The following is a 15,990-nucleotide window of genomic DNA, read 5'->3' on the forward strand; positions in this document are numbered from 1 at the left end:
CAATTGATTGTGTGAGAATAGTGCAAAGTACATATGCATTGCATCTATCTCCCATGTAAAGTGAGAAACAGGCCTAATTTATGGTACATGCTAGCAGTACCTTTTCATTTTGTACTACTTGTATCATACATGGTACTTTGTAAAAATATCTGCTTCCATCTAAGACCCCCCTTGAATTGTCTTATTTTAAGTATTTTTAAGTTTGTAGTATTTGAATAAAGTAAAAGAAAAATTTTTAAACACTTGTTTTTAAGTTAAAATGACAAAAACAAGCCAAAAGTCAAAAGTAAGAATTCCTAACTTATGTCTTAAAAGTTATTTTTGTTTAAAAGTCATTTAAAATAAGTCCATCCAAATGAGCTCTATTTCTATACTTGTAAATTGTAATTGTGGTTACGGATTAACTTGACGCACTGAACGATGAAATTCTTTCACCGCACTCTACTTCCTTAGGGTGCCTCTTCCTCTTTCTAAATCAACTTATCACTGCATTTATCACTTCTTAGAATTTGCGAGCGAGTGTTGATCGCACCATTGCCTGAATAAGGTCCGGCAATTCCCGCCAAATATGACGGGTTACGAATTCAAAAGATTACCTACGCCTAAGACGACGATCGAGAAATATGAGAAAAGAGTTTCAAAAGTCAGATTGGATAAATTTATTTATTATATAATTTGATTGAACACGAATTTTTTTAAAAATATTTTGTGAAATTTGTAATCTTAAATATTCTATGAGATTTTGATTGCTATAAAATCAGCCATTAAAGTAAAATTGAAGATTTAAAGATAAATTATGTTCAAATATAAAATATATTACTTTTTAAAAATAAATTAATAAAGAATTGAATCACATAAAATACAATTGAGAAAGCATAAATTAATGCTTTAAATTCTCAGGGATGCTATTTCGGGATTAGCCAAAACTTATTTTGTTCTGAAGTTTTAAGCTAAAAATCTGTACGTCAGGACAACTCATAACATTTTTGTCCTAAGAATTGAACTGAAAAACTGAAATTAAGAATGCACTGGCTAATTCCTAAATAGCAGCCCTTTAAAATGGCTACCTAGTCTTATTTCTACCTAATTATAGGCAGTGGCAGATCTGCTTGGACAATTGCGGATGTTCATTACCATTGACCAGATTTAGTAAATTTGCTTAGGCAATTATATATATATATATATATAATATTAAATGAGCACCCATAATTAAACTCCTTCTCCTCTTCGTTCCTAATTTTTGTCAGCTAGCACCCATGATTTTTAATTTCTTGATCTGCCACTAATTATAGGCTGCATAATTAAGAAGAAAAAAAACAACAAAAGGATATACATTGTAATTTCTACCATAAGAGTATTTCAAGAGACAGAGAAATAAAGAGCTGAAATAAAGGGAGAGGTACGACTACTGATTCAACAGATTTATGATGATGTCCCCTTTAATCTTCGTACTACTATATTTTATGATTAATATACGTCAAGAATAACGTGGCATCCCCCTCTCCATTTCTTTTTCTTTTTCTTTATCTTTTTGGAGAAATCAGTTTTGATTATTGACTATCTATTTTGGAAGTGTCGTAATTATTTTTGCATGCATGCTTTGGATATCTACCTAAAGGAAAGTACAAAACCAAAATAAAAATAGGTGTAAAATGATAAAATGTCACATTAATCATGGAAATCATAATAGCTAATCTAGCTTGATTAGCTATTAAAAGGCATGCTTCAATTTTCCATCTTATAATTTCCTCCCTTTATGTGTAGTTAAAATTTGAAACAAAAAAATGTCATATTAGTCAAAAAGTCGCTGGCTAGGTTATAGGAAATCTTAATCCATGCCAAAAATTATTTATATTCAATAGTCAAAAAAAAATATAATTTGTATAATTTTTGTATATGACATATATATATATACAAAAATATACATTTTTCGGCTATGATTTTGAGAGCGACTATACAGTGTCATTTTCCCAAACTTTTAAGTGAATTGTTTTCTAGAACTGCAAAGACAAGTTGTAGGATAGGGGCAGTTCAATGGAATAAGTGATCTAAAATTAAACCTTAATAAAATACATCAAACTTATTTAATAAATTTTTATCTATTATTTGAAACATACTTCTATTTTTTTTAGTTGCAAACTCGTAAATTAATTTTTTTAAATCAATTTCTTCTTATGTTCCTTTTCAATTAACAATGTAGTCAATCAATTTAACCCCTCTTGAAAAATACTATTCTTAAGCCTTTCACAATAACAACCATGTGGAATGTGTTTTTACAGAAATATCCGTACCAAGAAACAAACAAAACATAGGCCTTTAATGGCAGACTGAGACAACTCTGAATAATTGCATAAATTGACAAATACTATGATGTGAAACTAGAAAAATAATGAGGCTTGTTAAATGTTGAAATAATAATTTGATAAGAGAAACACATAATGACAAGAAACAAGTCATTTTCAAGCGTTATTTAGGTGAGTTAGGCCCCATGAATGATTTTCTTGCTCTATATATAGTAAGGGGTCGTTTGGTGGGATGTATTAATCCATTGTTTGGTAATATTTTTCAATAATTAATCCTATTTGGTATTATCCCACGTATAAATAATACGTCGCAAACCATGACATTAGCGATAATGGTCTTTAATACATGGATAAATATGTATACACCCCGGTGCAGTGTATGTTATTTTAGTACACTAAACCAAACAAAGATAAAAAAGAATTCCAACATTATTCTTATACTCTATTCAGTACTATTCTTATACACCCTATCAAACAGACTCCTAATATTATATGCATATGTACAATCCCTATTAAATATTTGAGTGATATAATTGAGCATCTTTTGCACCAAAGATAACAATAATAAGCAAGGGAAGCTCAAAAGTAATAATGGAAATATTGAATCTTCACCTTACAAAATTTTACAAGTTGAAAAAGAACTCAATTTAGAATCAACATGTTAATGAATTGATGACACTCAAATCATACAAATAGAATCAGTGAGATATGTCTAACTATATTACTAGCAATGGTGGAAAAAACACGTTATGGAGGTGGTAGCGGCGGCCTGATCTGGTAATAGTATTGAGTGGTATTTGTTGATGGTGTAGAATATGAAGCAAAGGGAAGATTGGGAGTATTCGTATTCGGGTTGGGACCAGACATTGGAGAGGCCGAAGCAGTGGTAGCCGGAGTTGAGAATCCTGATGATGCTGCAGCAGTAAACATTGACATTGGCGTTGTTCCGACCTGACCATGCATTTGCAACGCCCAGTTTGGGCGCCCTTGGGAGGAACCTACATCTATTCTCTTCCCGGACGCTCTTTCCTGCTAAGCCATTTAGTTAATTAGCAAGAATATTAATTAGTAACCTAGAGTAAATGATAAGTAATCTGCTATAATAAGTTAAATTGCACTGATCCTATAAAGATACAATGCCAACATATGTATAACTGGAAACAACCCAAAGGAAGAAAGACCTGAAGCAAAGGCCCATATCACAAAAAAAACTATTCATACATTTCCTGTTATGTTTACAAGAATCTGTAAACATAAATTGAGTAGTAAAGTTCACAAGAACTCTATAAGTCAAGGTGTTTCCGTGTGACCTATAGGTCATGTGTTCAGCCACTGATGCTTGCATCAGGGTAGGCTGCCTACATCACATCCCACTGGAGTGTGGCACTTCCCTGAACCCTGCATGAACGTGGGATGCTTTGTGCACCGAGCTGCCCTGGCCCTTTTTTCAGTAGAGTTCACAAGAATCAGAACCTATACTTGTATTTGATTTCTCTCGTACACAGTGAAACAATCCTGTAATGTAGGAAACAAGGGCAATTGCAGTATTGCAGATTGCAGGCATATGCCCATTGTTTTTACCATAAGTTTCAACTGATATAACTAATAGGGGAAACAGCAGAAAATACCTCGTAGCTGGGAAAGAAGTTGGAATATACTCCATTCCACAAGTGAGCCTGTTCTGATGTCACTGGTTGTGCCTTAAAATGTGAACTACCAACAATTGCTGGTGCAGATTTGTCCATCTGTGTTTTAAAAGCACAAAATAACTGATTATCAGTACAATCCAAACAAAATCAAGATTAATTATTTTCGCAGCGCATCATATCGGCGTTACTTCAGCTTACCGAAGACATAAATCTTGATAGAAAGTTGTGGAGGTCGAGAATAAAGGTAGACAGTTAGTAGGTAGTCAGGAATTTTAGTGTTAGTCTTGAATTCTATTATTGTTAGATTCTTTTTAGTATTACTTCTTGTTCCTTTCGCTTCGTTTTCTTGCTATCTTATTGTTGTTACTACTTAGTGCTACTGCTTATCTTTTCGTCTTTCGTGAGCGAGGGTCTATTGGAAACAACCTCTCTACCTTCAAGATGGGGGTAAGGTTTGCGTACACACTACCCTCCCCAGACCCCCACTTGTGGGATTATACTGGGTTTGTTGTTGTTATTGTACAACGTATCATATCAAAGTTTTGAACAGAATAGAACATCCATCTCAATTAGCCAAATAAGAGTTCCATTTAATTCAATCTGCTGTAACATTTCTACATAATTACTCTGTTTGTACCTGTGATTTTGATGCATCTTGCATGTCATATGGATGATACTGGAAACCCCCCATCCTTTCATTTTCCTTCGGAGAAGAAGTTGCGATCCCTAAGTTCAGATCAAGATCCTGTTGGCCACCTGCATTATATTTGCATAATATAAATGTAACAGGGAATCTATAGAAAAACTAGTGATCATGGTATTGGATAACATTATTTGCGAATATAGTGAGCGCTTATGAACAAACCTGCACTCTGAGGATCAGAGATTGTTTCCCCTTCATACGTACTTGGCTCAAAGTTGGTAACAGCTTCTCTTCCATTACATTTGATAGCCGCCTTATCGTACGCCCTAATTTGCAGAAAATAAAAAGGGAGATACCGGTTGGTCGATACAACATTTTGGTTGAGAATTTAAGGGTAATAAATTCATTATCAAGGAGAGGGTAAAAATTCATGATCATTAGGACCTTGCGGCTTCTACTTCACTGTCGAATAGTCCAAGATATATATACCTGCAATGTAATCCCCACCATGAATATGTAGTCCTAGTAGTTTCCTTTCTCAAATAGGCATGTATAGCAGATTTTGTTTCCCAATTCAGACCAACTACACATTCTCAAGATGTAATCTACTCCTTATCTTGCTCGGATCTTCCAAAAATGTCACCATACCTGTATCAGATTCTTCAGATATTATGCATTTTTGGAGGATTTGACACGAGTATGGCGACATTTTTGGAAGATCTGAGCAACACTAAATTGAGACTACTCCTACGACTATTTTAATGAATAAAGTTTCTATTTCCACAACAATTTCAATGAATGAAGTATCTTACTTTTTGCCAAGGAACTGCCCCATCCGAGCCTCCCATCTTCCGCATTTGTGCAACGTTACTCCTCTGTATTTCGAGCTACCTCTCGAGAATCCAGTGCTCTGGCGTCGCAGCACGTGGACGAATTCTTCTTTACTCAGGCTTTTCATCTACATTAGTTCCCAAGGAAATTAAACCCAAAATCAAGACAATGCAAAATTCATATTTAACATTGAGCTTAACATGTTTTAGCACTTATGGAAATCTTTTACATTTCTAACCTGCTTCATATCTTCCTCGTAATCACTTAGGTTAAAGTTTATATCAGCATCAACACCCCGGAACTTAATTGCAGCTCTATCATAAGCTCTGATACCATGAAAATGCATCAAGACAAACTTCATCAATTCAAGCAGAGATTTAACTTCGGAAAAAACATAAAACTAAAATAATCTAACAAAATATCGATGAACTTAAAAGAGCAGCCCCCGCATTCACGGAGGGTCCGGGGAAGGGCCGCATCCCAGGGGTGTGATTAGACAGCCTACCCTAATGAAAACATTAGTGGCTACTTTCACGACTCGAACTCGTGACCTATAGGTCACGAGGAAACAACTTTTCAGTTGCTCCAAGGCTCCCCTCCAAAATATCGATAAACTTGAATATAATAAATTTCTATTTTATACCTAGCAGCTGCATGAGCAGTGTCAAATCCACCTAAACATAAGCCAACAACAAAACCAATCAGAAAATTTCCCAAAATAGAAATATCATATCTAAACTTAAAAAGATCAACCAATCAACAACCAATTAGGTAACAATTAGAATTAAAACATTACATAGTACATACCCAAATAAACTTGCTTGCCACAATCCCTGCAAAAAAATAATAATAACTATATAATTAATTTTAATCTCAATAAATTAAACAAAAATTAAGAAAATGAACATTTGTTAGGTAAAGCACACATACCAAATGTGTGATTCCCATCTACCAGTTCTTCTGTAAAAAGTAACACCTCTGTACTGTGAACTTCTAGACCGAGGCCCCCTCCTACTCTTCTTAACTTGTTGCGGTTGTTGTTGTTGCTGTTGTTGGTACTGTTGTTGCGCACGTACTATTTCTGCCTCTCGGAAACTAACAGTATTGGGTGGATCAAACGATAGATCCACCCAATCAGGTTTCCGAGAAGTGTGGGACCCATCGAGAGGGAACAATTGCCGAGTCACGAACTCGGACTGAGTTACCCTCCGATTCTCATCATATCCTTCTTGGTCATCATCATTGTTGCTGCAACTCCTGCTAGTTTCAGCTCCACCAACTTTAAGGATGTCGAAATTGAAAGCAAACATGTCACCGGCGCGTGTGGAGCACGTGTCGTCGTCTCCGGCACTACTGGAAGCTTCCGCATTCCTCGCCGATGAATTCGAGGTTCCCGATTCATCGGCAACGGAACCTTCTGGAACTTTCTCATCGTAAATTGCACTTAGATTGAGATCCAACATCATTCTCTTAACAATTTCAACGTATATCACAAAATTCTTACTAAAAAAACACAACTATATATTTTTACTCAAAAATCTTCCAGTTATAGAGATGGGGTTCTTACATAACTTATATTCAACTCAAACAATTAAAAAAAGTCTATATTTTTCTTTTATATATGTTCAAACATTTGTCAAGAATTATTAAAAAAATCTTGATAAGAACTTTAGGAGAAAAAAAACACACTTATAAGTTGTATATCAGATCAGAAAAAATTCAATAAGAAGAAGCTGATCAGCCATAGAAATTAAGCTGATGCTTACATTTCTTGTTTGTAAAGAAGAAGAGAGGAAATAGAGAAGTAAAAAAAGGAGTGTTTGTTATGTTTTTATGTTGTGGTGGGTAAATGAGTAGTACTTATATATATAGAGAAGAAGAAGAAGAGGAAGGAATCATGTTGGACTGCGTAAATTCCATTGATATTTTTGTGTGTGTGTATTTGTAGAAATTGGAAAGATAAAGGGGGGACAGATGTTTGTGTAATAGTAGTAGAGTAGAGTATTTCGTTTGTTTATTTTTAAAGAAAGTACAGAAGATGGGACGTGTGAGGGGCTTTGCTTCCTCCTATATTTGGGAAAAACTAATATTATCTCTTTTTATTTTTGTTGCTGTCTCTCATCCAAATGGAAGGGGTATCTTAACCAGGGTAGCCGGCAGGGGTGTCGGAAAACCGATCCAAACCGAAAATCGAACCAAACCGATTAAGTAAACTGATATTTTTGTTGATTTGGATTGGTTTTGGTTTTAAATTTTAAAAATCGATAATATTTGGTTTGGTTTTGGTTCTATTTTAAAAAATCGAAAAATAAACCGAACCAAACCGACTAATTATATACAAAATTTAATAATTATTTATATGCAATATAATATCTTTTTGTAAATAATTTTAAATATTGTATGCATTTTAATGGTTATTTTGAATTTTGATTTATCGTTTTATATCTTAAAAGAATGTCTAAGTCCAAAACAATAGGACTCGATCAATTTTCTTTTCATTAAGAGACTTTAATTCTCTAACCCTCCGCGCATACTTTTGCCTAACAGAATAGTTAAAAAAAAATTACCACAAGAGTAAAGAAAGCAAATTCAAATTGCAAGACAACAATGGCTAAAGCTTGAGAAAGCAAACTTTTAGTTTGTTTTTTGTTCATTCTTTTCATATAAACAGGTAAATAAACTTTCAGTTCTAAAAGAAATATATAAAAAAGCATAAATTTAACAAATTATTTTCAGATTATTGTCTAGCGTTGTTTTACTATTATCGACTTATCATTAGCTTACTAAAAATCGAAAAACCGAACCAAACCAACAACAATCAAACCGATGGTTTATATTTAATTTGGTTTGATTTTGATTTTAAAATTTTAAAAACCGATTAAATTGGTTTGGTTTTGATTTTAATCAAAAACCGACCAAACCGAACCCGTGAACACCCCTAGTAGCCGGTCCTCTGTTTTCCTTAATAATGTTCTATCCCTTTTCTTTCTTTTTTTTTCTCATTTTTGTAATGACTACTCCATCTATTTCAGTTTATATGAACATATTTCCTTTTTGGTCCGTTCCAAAAAAAAATGATCCCTTTCTAAATTTGGTAACAACTTAGCTTGAACGTACAATTCTACTCTTAATGGGAAACTTTTATAACCACAAAAATACTCTGGGCTCCTTTTTGACTTGTTTAGGACCACAAATTTCAAAAGTCTTCATTTTTTTCTTAAACTCTGTGCTCAGTCAAACAAGTTCACATAAATTGGAATAGAGGGACTATGATATTTGGGTATGTTTGCATGTATTTTTTACTATTTGATCATATATTTGTTACCTTTCACTTAGAGGTACAGTCAAACCTCTCTATAACAACTTCGTTTGTTCCGAATATTTTTGGATGTTATAGCGAAGTGCTGTTATATAGAACATATATTATAACATAACATAAAAATTGGTTCCGAAAAAGCTTGGCTTTTATAATGGAGTGTTGTTATATAGGGATGTTGTTATAGAGAGGTCTGATTGTAGAACTAGAGTTCTAGTTATCGATTCTATAGAACGAGTAGATTGGCCGAAATCTCGTATAAATAATTTAAGGCACAATAGCCTAAATGGAACCTACACTTGTGTCACTTTGTCATCCCGGTCCCTATATTCAATGAAGTTTCATCCAGACACCTGAACTCAATCAAAACATTTATTTTAAAACCCTCTGACCATTGACTGAGCTTATGTGTCATTTATTTTGCCGAGTCAGAAAAATGAGTGGTTACACGCTCTAAAAAGGAGAGTGGATATATTTATTTTGATTTAAAAATATTAAAATTAATAAAAAATAACCATAAAAAAAGAAAAGAGTAAATTAATTTCCCAACCCAAGTATCTCTACCCGTTTCCCAACCCTTCGGCCTTATTTCACCCCGTTTCTCCCCGTCTTCTTCTCCCCTCCCTCTTTCCTATCGTAACCCCCCTCACCTACCCTTTGTGGATAGTTAGCAACAAAATTAATAGTATAAAAAGGAGAAAGAATTTTATTTTAGGGAAGCTAAATAAACATATCTGTTAATGGGATTAAAGTTTTTAAAGATATCAAGAAGCTATGACCAAGTAATTTTTGTATTCATCAGTCCATTATGGTCATGGGTTTTCTAAAGGAGTCCGGTGAGTGAATAAATAGGTGGTGAAGTCCGCTAGTGATTATTTTCCAGCGAGGCGTGCGAGCTAATTAAATGGATGCTAAAACAAATGATAACTAATTACAATACCTAACCGAACCTAATGATGAAAATCTATTTTGGAGGTAATCAGGGTCGGCGATGGTCTTCAGATTTGGAGATTTGTTGTTGTAATTGGCACAAATTTCCACTGGAGTCGAAGTGACCTGCATAAACATATTATTCCCAGCAAAAAGATCCCCAAAATGCGACTGACTTTCCTTTAATCTCTTCAACGTTTTAGCCAATGCAACAACAATGATCCTAGCTTTTCTTCTTAAGAATTTCTTCAAGCTCGGAACTTTTATCTTCAATCGCTTCTTCAGGTGACTTTCTGAACTTTATATTCCAGAAAGAAAAGGTTTTTTTCCTGATTTTCCCAATTACTTTTTCCCTTAGGTGTATTAAGTCAATGATGTGGCATTGATTTATCTGACGCGGACATGATATTTTTTCCACATCAGGCGAGTGACCAACACGTAATGCTGAAGGGGTTTAAAATATATATTTTGACTGAGTTCAGATGTCTGGATGAAACTTCATTGAATATAGAGACAGGGAAGACAAAGTGATATAAGTATATGTGCCATTTAGACTATTCTTGCCATAATTTAATGCAGAACTTAATAAGGTGTTTTTTCTTGAATGCAAAACTTATAAACTCAAAGTTTTGCGTCCACTACTTCCACTAGCTCAGGTATTCACTTTTTTTTTTTTTTAATTTTGTTTTTGGGTTTAGCTTTGGAAGATTTAACTTTAGGTTTGGTTCGAGCTAGTTTTAGAAATGTTTTTGGCTTTGAAAAAATTAGTTTGTGAAAATTTCAAGAATTACTACATCTTACGAGGTTCAGTATAAAAGACTTGAGTAGTCTACTTTTTGGTCTAAATTTGGACATTGATTATTTATTTATTTTTTAAAACACAATTTATAGTTAAAAATTACACATATATCACTATTTATTATAATTAGAATGATTTGAAAAAAATTCTAAATTTTAAAATTATTTAACGTCTTAAATATTAATAATGACATAAAAAAATGAAACAAACAGAAACTTTAAATGTACGAGAGGAAATATAAACGGGTTTGCTACAGAATAGGCCCGCTTTTAACAGTGAGCCCAAATATCAACCCCAGGATTGTTTTCTGTTTTTGGATTTGGTTCCCAAGGGAAGAAAACGGATTTTTCCTTTCTAAAATAACCAATTTGTCAAGAGTTTCTGAGTTTGTAACCCCTAAAAAAAAAAGGGCAACTCGGTGCACTAAGCTTCTACTATGCGCGAGGTTTGAGGAAGGGTCGGACAACAAAGGTCTATTGTATATCGTCTTACCCTGTATTTTGCAAGAGGCAGTTTCCGCAGCTTGAACCCGTGACCTCCTGGTCACATGACAACAACTTTACCAGTTACGCCAAGACTCCCCTTCACACAGAAGCGAACCCGTGTGTATGGGTGGGGGGTCACCGGACCCTGTAAACTTCATATGAAATCCTGTATATACCTTGGGAGTAAAATAAAGAATTTTATTTATTGCTACTAGATATTACACAAAATAGATGTCCCATGGGGATCATTATTTCTCGTAGAGACAATAAAAACGAAATACGATCTAGTAGTGCTATTTTGAATACAAAGGTTACAAAAGCTAGCTAAATTATTACAAATAATTTCCATTAAATATTTATCATAAAAAGATCATTAGGAAGTTTTCTTTCAATAACTAAGACCACAATAGTTACTTATGATGTTTTAACTAAGCCGGCAGAGACATTCCATTTTCAAAAATATTACTCCAACTAAGTGATACCTTAAAAACCTAGGATTATGAAATCTTAAAATAATATTTTTTTATGCAAGTGGTAAATGGGGCTAAAATCTTATTTGAACTTTTGTACCCTACTTTGTCTTGATATTATCGCATAATTCTGGTGAAAGAAAAAAAATCTTGATGTGAACACAAGATTTAAATTAAATATTTAACAAAAAGTTACCTAATAAATGCAACCATCTGTCCTATTTCCATATCTCCTTTTGAAATTTCGTAAATCAAGCAAGGAACTTGTGCTTAAATTTAGAAGCATTGGGTCATTAATTAATTAGGTTATCTGTAAAATCGGATATATCGAGCCTTCTTGAAGTCTTGTCTTTGTACTTTTGCAACTTCAAATTTTTAGAATCGAATATCACGTGTTTAATGGTATTTTTTAAATTATATTTTACTTTTTCTTTCTTTCTTTCTTTTCTTGAGAGTGCAAAAGCTTCATATTGCTTGTTTTCTTGTGTCTTTCCAATTAAAACCTTTTCTCATTTGTTGACTCCATTTTATATATAATTTTCATGAATCAAATTTCCAAATTTTTATGTTGAAGATTACTATCAATATGAATCATATGTAGATAAACTGGAAAGTTCTCAATTCTAAAACTAAAATCGAAAACATTCTGCAGACAAGACGACGACGATGGCGACACCAACATTGTTAGGATATACTATAAAAATCATGTGTTGTTATAGTATTCTTTATGGAATAATTATTTATTCATTTACTCAATTTAATAAAATTTTATTTTAAATAGATCATGTATTTGTCAGTGTGTCCATTGCTTATATAGTAGATGATTTAGAGCCCGTTTGACTTAGCTGATTTAGAGTAACTGATAAGGATTATGTGCTCAAAAGCACTTTTAAGTGCTGAAGCTGATTTAAAAAATAAGCAGTTACGTGTTTGAATAAAAGTGCTGAAGTTAATATAAGCAACTGCAGAATTGGGTATATGAAGAGTTTTGTTTTAAAAAGAAGAATTTATAGGGATAGAATAGTAAATATTTTGGTCAAACCTAAAGTGCTTATAAGCTGAAATTTGATAAGTTGGGGGAGACCAGCTTATGGCTTTTGGCTTATAAGCACTTTTAATTTTACCAAACACGTAGATAAGCCAAAAAGTGCTTATAAGCCAGTTTGACCAGCTTATAAGATTAGCCAAACATAGTGTATAGAGTTTAGCTTATACACGGAAGATTAAATCATCGGTTCTTATAAGTCACAAAGTTTATGTTCACAATCTAATGATGGAATCAGACAAACCATCGGAATGGTTGTAGCACAAGATTAAATGTGATTTATCTTGATTATGGGAATGGTTTAATTCTGACTTCTTGTGCTAATATATTTGTATGTATTGAACGGATCAAGTAGAGATAAGTATTTTATACTGACTTAATAAAATAATTTCTCTAGTCCATTCAATGTACTTATACTCTTAATGTTGATATAATTATTATTAGTTGTGTGTGTCATTTATTGTTTTGATTTATTAAAAGGCGAGATTCTTTCATGGGTCAATAAGCCTGGTAAATTGGATAATAATGATATACATTGGCAAAGTAATAATTAGTTCATAGAATCCATGTCTCGGTTTTTGAGATTGATGATACTCCTTTATGAAAGCTTATAAGTTTTCATGTGTAAATCTGGCCGACGGATTTTGTATCCGACACATGAAATAAGTTAAGCGAAAGTCTAAAGGAAGTAATCAAGAAATTAAGTTGTCAGTAATTTAATTTAATTGGTTAGTATCTGAATCTTAACATGGGGAGTTAAATAAGGTTTTATGGAAGAATTTTGAAATTATACTAAGGAGTGCAATTATAAATTTTTAGTGGAATAATTTATAATTTATTATGGTAGAAATTAATTTCAAATTTCAAAATTAATTCCATAATAGGAAGCCTTGTTAATTAAATTCTATGGTTCCTACTGTGCTTAAATAATAGGAAATAAAGGAAATATTTTCTTAATGGGAGAAGAAAAACTAACAAGTTTCGGAAAATGGTTTTAACCTAAAAAGCATGGCTATATATACTCCATATAGGGCTGGCCGTTTTTGACACTGGTTTTTACACGTTTTCTTCCTTGGAATTTTGCCCACCCAAAATTCTCTCTTTCCAGATATTATTTGGGTAACAAGGTAGAAGACTATGGAGGTTTTGCTGAGGTCGCAGTCTTGCAACTTTGGAACTGGAGACCGAGATTAATCTGCTTTGTTCACGCTTCAAGATGTAACTCGAATAATTTCCGTATGTGCTAATTATTTAATTCACACGTGAATATGATACTGTAATTTCTTTTGCTACGATATATAATCCAACAAACATACCCAGTAATATCCCACACCGTAGGATCTGGAGAGAGTAGTGTGTACGCAGACCTTACCCCTACCTTGTGAGGATAGAGAGGCTATTTCCAATAGATCATCGGCTTAGGAAAGCATAAGTACCACAATAATAAAAATATAGACAAGAAGGGATAGTACCAAGAAGCCATATAAAAACAGAATAAAAACAAACAGATAGTAAGGTGATCAACAATGAAAGAAACAATGCTTAGTCATAAAAATCTACTACCAACAAAAAGCGAGACTGCGTGTAAATACTACTGTTATGAACACTCTAGACTACCTACTCTACTACCCTAATCCTCGGCCTCTATACCTTCCTATCAAGGGTCATGTCCTCGGTTAGCTGAAGCTGTGCCATGTCTTCTCTAATCATCCCTCCCCACCTCTTCTTTGGCCTATCTCTACCTCTCTGTAGGCCCTCCAATGTCAATCTCTCACACCTCCTCACCGGGGCGTCTGTGCTCCTCCTCCTCACATGACCAAACCACCTATGTCGCGCTTCCCACATCTTGTCCTCAATAGGAGACACACCCACCTTGTCACGAATAACCTTATTTCTGATCCTATCTAATCTGGTGTGCCCGCACATCCACCTCAACATCCTCATCTTTGCTACCTTCATCTTCTGGACATGAGCGATATTGACTGGCCAACACTCAGCTCCATACAACATCGTTGTCTTATTACCACTTTGTAGAATTTATCCTTAAGTTTCGGTGGCACCTTCTTATCACACAAAACATCGAAAGCAAGTTTCCATTTCATCCATCCAGCCCCAATACGATGTGTGACATCTTCATCAATCTCCCCATCCCCTCTAAATTACAGATCCAAGGTACTTAAAACTCCCTCTCCTAGGGATGACCTGCGAGTCCAACCTCACCTCCATTCCCCTCCTTGAGTCTCGCCACTAAACTTACATTCCAAGTATTCTGTCTTGGTCCTGCTCAATATGCAACCTTTAGATTCCAAGGTCTACCTCCATACCACTAATTACGCATTCACACAGTCTCGCATCTCATAAATCAATACAATATCATCTGCAAATAGCATGTACCACGACACCTTCCCTTGGATGTGTGATAAATAGGGATTTTGACCACTTATTTTCTCTCTTTTTACTTTCATTTTAGACCAAAATTTCTTAAAGGTACTCCCGAAAACTAATGAAATGTGCTTGCTTGCAGGAATGATAGAACATGAGCTAAAGAGATGAAAATCAACTCAAGAAGGAGTAATTTTGGATAAGGACAGAAACAAGGCTAAAAGAGCACTGTGCGGACCGCACAATATTGAGTGCGATTGCAGATCATGAAGAAGGCCTCTAACAAGAAATGACATGCAAAGTGCGGATCGCACAATCCTGGTGTGGCCGCAGAAGACAAAGATTAGAGAGATGGGATTTTAAGTTCAAGTAGAAATGCAGAATGCACAATTTTTGCGCGGATGCATAATCAAGAGCCCGGCCACACTCATTTTTATGCGGTCCGTAGAAGTCTCACACAACCAAAGCCCAAGATCAAGGAGTGCGTACCGCACTATAATTGTGCAGCCGCAGAAGCAAGAGTGCGACCACACTCATAAATGTGCCGTCCGCAGAAGTTGAAGAAATGCGGCCACAATCCAGAATTGTGCGGCTACAGAACTAGAACCTGTCAAGCCAAGTTTCATTGTGCGGACCGCACACATAATTGTGCGAACGCACAACCTCCACAGGGACAATTGTTTTTAGATATTTTCAGCTTAGTATAAATAGAACTTTTTGTCATTTTTAGGTCAAGTTTTGATTTGGGAGAGCACCTGACCCGTTTTTCTTTACTGTATTGGATAACATTGTATTAGTTTAACATTTTAACATTAGATTTTCTTCCCTTAATCATCTATTAGGGATTCTATCTTAATTTCTTCTTTAATTTCTGAATTTTCCATTAGTAGCTAAATTTCTAGTGTTACACCCCATGTTTTCGTACGTAAAAGTATGCCATAAGCAAATTGGTGAACGCTCAGAAATGAGATATTACATCCCGCATCTTTCATACGTTAAAGTTTCATCGTAAGTTAATCGACGTAAGTTCGGGAATGAGATTATTTTAAGATTATAAGCATTTTATGCTATTTCAAACAAGTAATGAGTAAATTCGTGAATGTGAGAATGTAAGCAAATCGAAGAAAAAGAATTTCG

The 15,990-nt window shown here is 34.2% G+C and overlaps 1 protein-coding gene across 4 annotated transcripts; it reads right to left on the bottom strand.

Annotated features, from left to right (window-relative positions):
• Nucleotides 1-2,879: 2,879 nt before the first annotated feature.
• On the bottom strand, nucleotides 2,880-7,517 carry LOC107819773 (ethylene-responsive transcription factor RAP2-7). 4 transcript variants are annotated; one of them, XM_016645922.2, is made up of 10 exons: nucleotides 6,357-7,517; nucleotides 6,234-6,259; nucleotides 6,070-6,100; nucleotides 5,665-5,752; nucleotides 5,408-5,553; nucleotides 5,040-5,084; nucleotides 4,818-4,921; nucleotides 4,590-4,708; nucleotides 3,932-4,048; nucleotides 2,880-3,332 (listed from the first exon to the last, which is right to left on the bottom strand). In XM_016645922.2, exons 1-10 carry the CDS (start codon nucleotides 6,890-6,892, stop codon nucleotides 3,051-3,053), a joined length of 1,494 nt encoding a protein of 497 aa, XP_016501408.1. In that variant the 5' UTR covers nucleotides 6,893-7,517; the 3' UTR covers nucleotides 2,880-3,050. The 4 variants fall into 4 exon arrangements, with proteins under 4 accessions (XP_016501408.1, XP_016501410.1, XP_016501409.1 ...); XM_016645924.2 differs by having other exon boundaries at nucleotides 2,880-3,818; XM_016645923.2 differs by lacking the exon at nucleotides 5,040-5,084.
• Nucleotides 7,518-15,990: the final 8,473 nt, after the last annotated feature.

The sequence above is a fragment of the Nicotiana tabacum genome, chromosome 18, assembly GCF_000715075.1.
Source record: "Nicotiana tabacum cultivar K326 chromosome 18, ASM71507v2, whole genome shotgun sequence".
Lineage (NCBI taxonomy): Eukaryota > Viridiplantae > Streptophyta > Magnoliopsida > Solanales > Solanaceae > Nicotiana > Nicotiana tabacum.